This window comes from Mesitornis unicolor, unplaced genomic scaffold (assembly GCF_000695765.1).
Source record: "Mesitornis unicolor isolate BGI_N332 unplaced genomic scaffold, ASM69576v1 scaffold3847, whole genome shotgun sequence".
In the NCBI taxonomy this organism is placed as follows: domain Eukaryota; kingdom Metazoa; phylum Chordata; class Aves; order Mesitornithiformes; family Mesitornithidae; genus Mesitornis; species Mesitornis unicolor.
In genome coordinates, this window is record NW_010196933.1 from 39,754 (window position 1) to 42,725 (window position 2,972).

The 2,972-nt window shown below is 46.1% G+C and overlaps 1 protein-coding gene across 1 annotated transcript in view; it reads right to left on the minus strand.

Moving 5' to 3' along the window:
* Positions 1–2,972, minus strand: part of LOC104543908 (membrane-associated guanylate kinase, WW and PDZ domain-containing protein 1-like) — a gene marked incomplete at its 5' end in the record, with an annotated part of 36,997 nt that overhangs the window by 13,665 nt on the left and 20,360 nt on the right. Inside the window, 1 exon segment of the mRNA XM_010188627.1 lies at positions 2,831–2,972. This exon segment is cut by the window's right edge and continues 173 nt beyond it. Within this exon segment, the coding sequence (XP_010186929.1) occupies positions 2,831–2,972 (142 nt within the window).

The window sequence follows — 2,972 nt, forward strand, 5'->3', positions numbered from 1 at the left end:
AGGTTAAGGGTTAATTAATTAATGCATCAAGCAAAAGTTATTTTAGGATAGCTTTGCTGCCACTGTTCAAAACATTGGCAATCAACTACTACGAGTGCACAATACTTTACTTCTTTCACAAACAGGTGTTTTGTTAATCAGTGAAAACTCCCCCCACCTTTCGTTCTGTTAATAAATGGTGAGATTTTTAGACTACAACTGCACTTAGCAGCACCACTGTAACCCAAATCCTGATTTTATTTTTGAACAAAGAAATGGAAACTGTTTGTAGATAACACAACCATCCTCCTCTGAGATTACATCAATGCCAGTCTTTCTCCAAGTCAACTGCTGGTTAAGCTTCTGCCAATGTTTTGTTCTTTCTCATATCAGAAAGATGAAGTTGTTCTAGGCCTAGGAGGGAGCGCGGCTCTCCTGCTACCACGAAGACCCAATCTATCAGCACTGCGTGGGGAAGCGACATGAATCGGTTGTCTTCCACTGCGAGTAAAGGTGCTACCAGGGAAGGTACAGGACCACTACAGATGGGCCAAGACTGACACGGTAACTTGTTTGGTGCAGGCATCCACCTCAACCCTGTTAACCCTTCCCCTTTTATGATCTTAGATGGCACCAGGACGGGACCAGGGAAGGAATGAGGACCATTTCAATACCTCTAAAACCACACACAAAACCACTGAGATGTCTGACACAGAGCAAAAGCACTTCAGGATGAATGTGTTTTGGAGACAAAACTCTCCTCCCATTGCAGGCAATTGTTTGTCCCAAAACCACAAGGTCTTCCACAAAACACAGGACTGGGACACAGGGGATACACAACTGCACTCCAATAAATCCATTGGGACTTCCTTACACGGGCAAGAGGCCCTCAGGCACACAGCACAGGGTTAAAACCATGAGGTGTTCAGAGTGGTGAGCCCATACTTTGCATCCACAAGGCATACACCCTCAAGATACGCGTTCCCATCTGTGCTGTAAACTTTGGTTAGTAGTTTTAGAGATATACACTGCTGCACACATGACGACACGAGAAAGACCATAAAGAAGAAAAGGCTAAGAAAAGGAATGTGAGGTGAGAGAACAAGGCTGGAAAGATGTGATGAAAACTGGCAGAAAGTGTTAATATTAGTTATGGTAGGGGGATTATTTGTCCTTCTTTTACTATGATGTTAGACAGTTTCTGGTACTGCAAAGCCCCATCCAGATCAAAGGCTGTTTGGAGGGTACGAGCTCCTACTCTATCCAATCCACTGACCACTGATGACAGAGCCCACACCAAAGTGACCAAGGGGAGCTTTAGAACCAGTTTGGCCCATCTCTAAATACTACCCACAGAAGAAAAAAAACCTACAAAGCAGGTCCAAAGCAAGCACCACACAGCAGAGGGAACACATCTCATGCAGAGTGTTAGGAAAAAGCTGAATACAGTCACAGATCAACAGATCTCCATGAGGAGCCCCTGCACAGAAAACGTCCGGTTAGTGAGTATCTTGGGCTAAAGCAAACACAACTCCTTACAACCTCAGGTCAAGGTTTCTCTGCAGAAAAAGAGTTAGAGCATAGTCTTCATACAGTAAAACATACACATGTTAGCAAATACTTCCAGAAGGTACAAGCTCTTTCTCTAGTTTAGACTGAGTTCAGCTTAATCTGTATCACATTACATCATTAAGTTCTGGCACCAAACCACCTATTCTGGAAGAGCAGTTTCCACCAAGCAAGGACAGTGTGAGGCAGCCTAGCACCTGAGAATGGACCAAATTCGATGCATCGGGTCTACACCAGGTATTTCCCCCTTGAAAGGCCACTTCTTGCCATGTGTACCTGTGTACCCCGGGAACATTTGAGCTGTGCAGGGAGACTGCAATGCACTTTGTCTGCAAACCACAACCCTGCTCTGAGAGGCAGAGTGAAGATGGCCAGGGCACTTAGTTTCTGTCTTTCCTTTCCTCACCTCTCATCCCTATCCCATGCCACCAACTAACAGGGGAGGAATACTTTTTTTCCCTTACAAAGTATAGGTGGATGCTGCCTGTGCACACTTGCAGAAACAGCTTAGGTACACTTCTTTTGAAGCAACCCCTGAAACGGGTGTCTGTCTAGCATAAAGGACTGCCTTCAGAAAGAAACCATGACCATTTCTATTAGGGCAGGGTATTACGTGGGACATAACATGAACTTCATTTCCCCTTGCTCTGAAGAAATGAACTTGGAAAGAGGTGGAATGGGTCAATAAAACAACCTGGGTTTAATGGGTCAATAAAACATCCTGTTTTTTTAATACTATTCTCCATTTTATGTCTCACCAACAAGTGCTATTAATTAAAACTTTGCCGCTATCAGCACGCTCACTGCATAATGAGGATCAGAATAACCCTGATTGCCAAAGAGAAGTTAATCAGTTTAAGCATTACTGCTTTTAAATCAACTGGCTCAATTCCACCATCAGGAGACATATTTCATTCCACCTGCTCCATTTCTGCATTGGCAAACAGCATCGCTGGGGGGGATCCTTGGCTGCTCTTCTGAGAGCAAACCCCAGAAAGGCATCCAGATAGCAGGGAAAGACGGCGCTTCAGGAATTGCCATCGGTGGCATTTTTGCTCTTCAGGTTGGGATTTCTCATTTTGCTTTTCTCGCCTCAGTGCTGAACAAAACCCAGAAGGCAAACACCTACAAACCTTGGCCTCCGATTAAGCTATTAATTGCATTAATCAGGGCACGGTCACAACTTTTTAATTAAACAGATCTCCACTCGCCTCCTCGCGCTGCAGCGCTCAAATCCGCATCTCATTGGAGGCGCGTCGCAAAAATAGCCCCCCAGACTTACCAAAGGTCGTCCCCGCCTCCGGCCTGCTCACCGACGAGACGATGACAAAGCCGAACCCCTCGTTTTCGCCGCGGCGGATTTCCACATCGTAGGGCTGGACCACGGCGCTGACGACGCCGCTGCCCCCGCCGCCGCCGCTGCC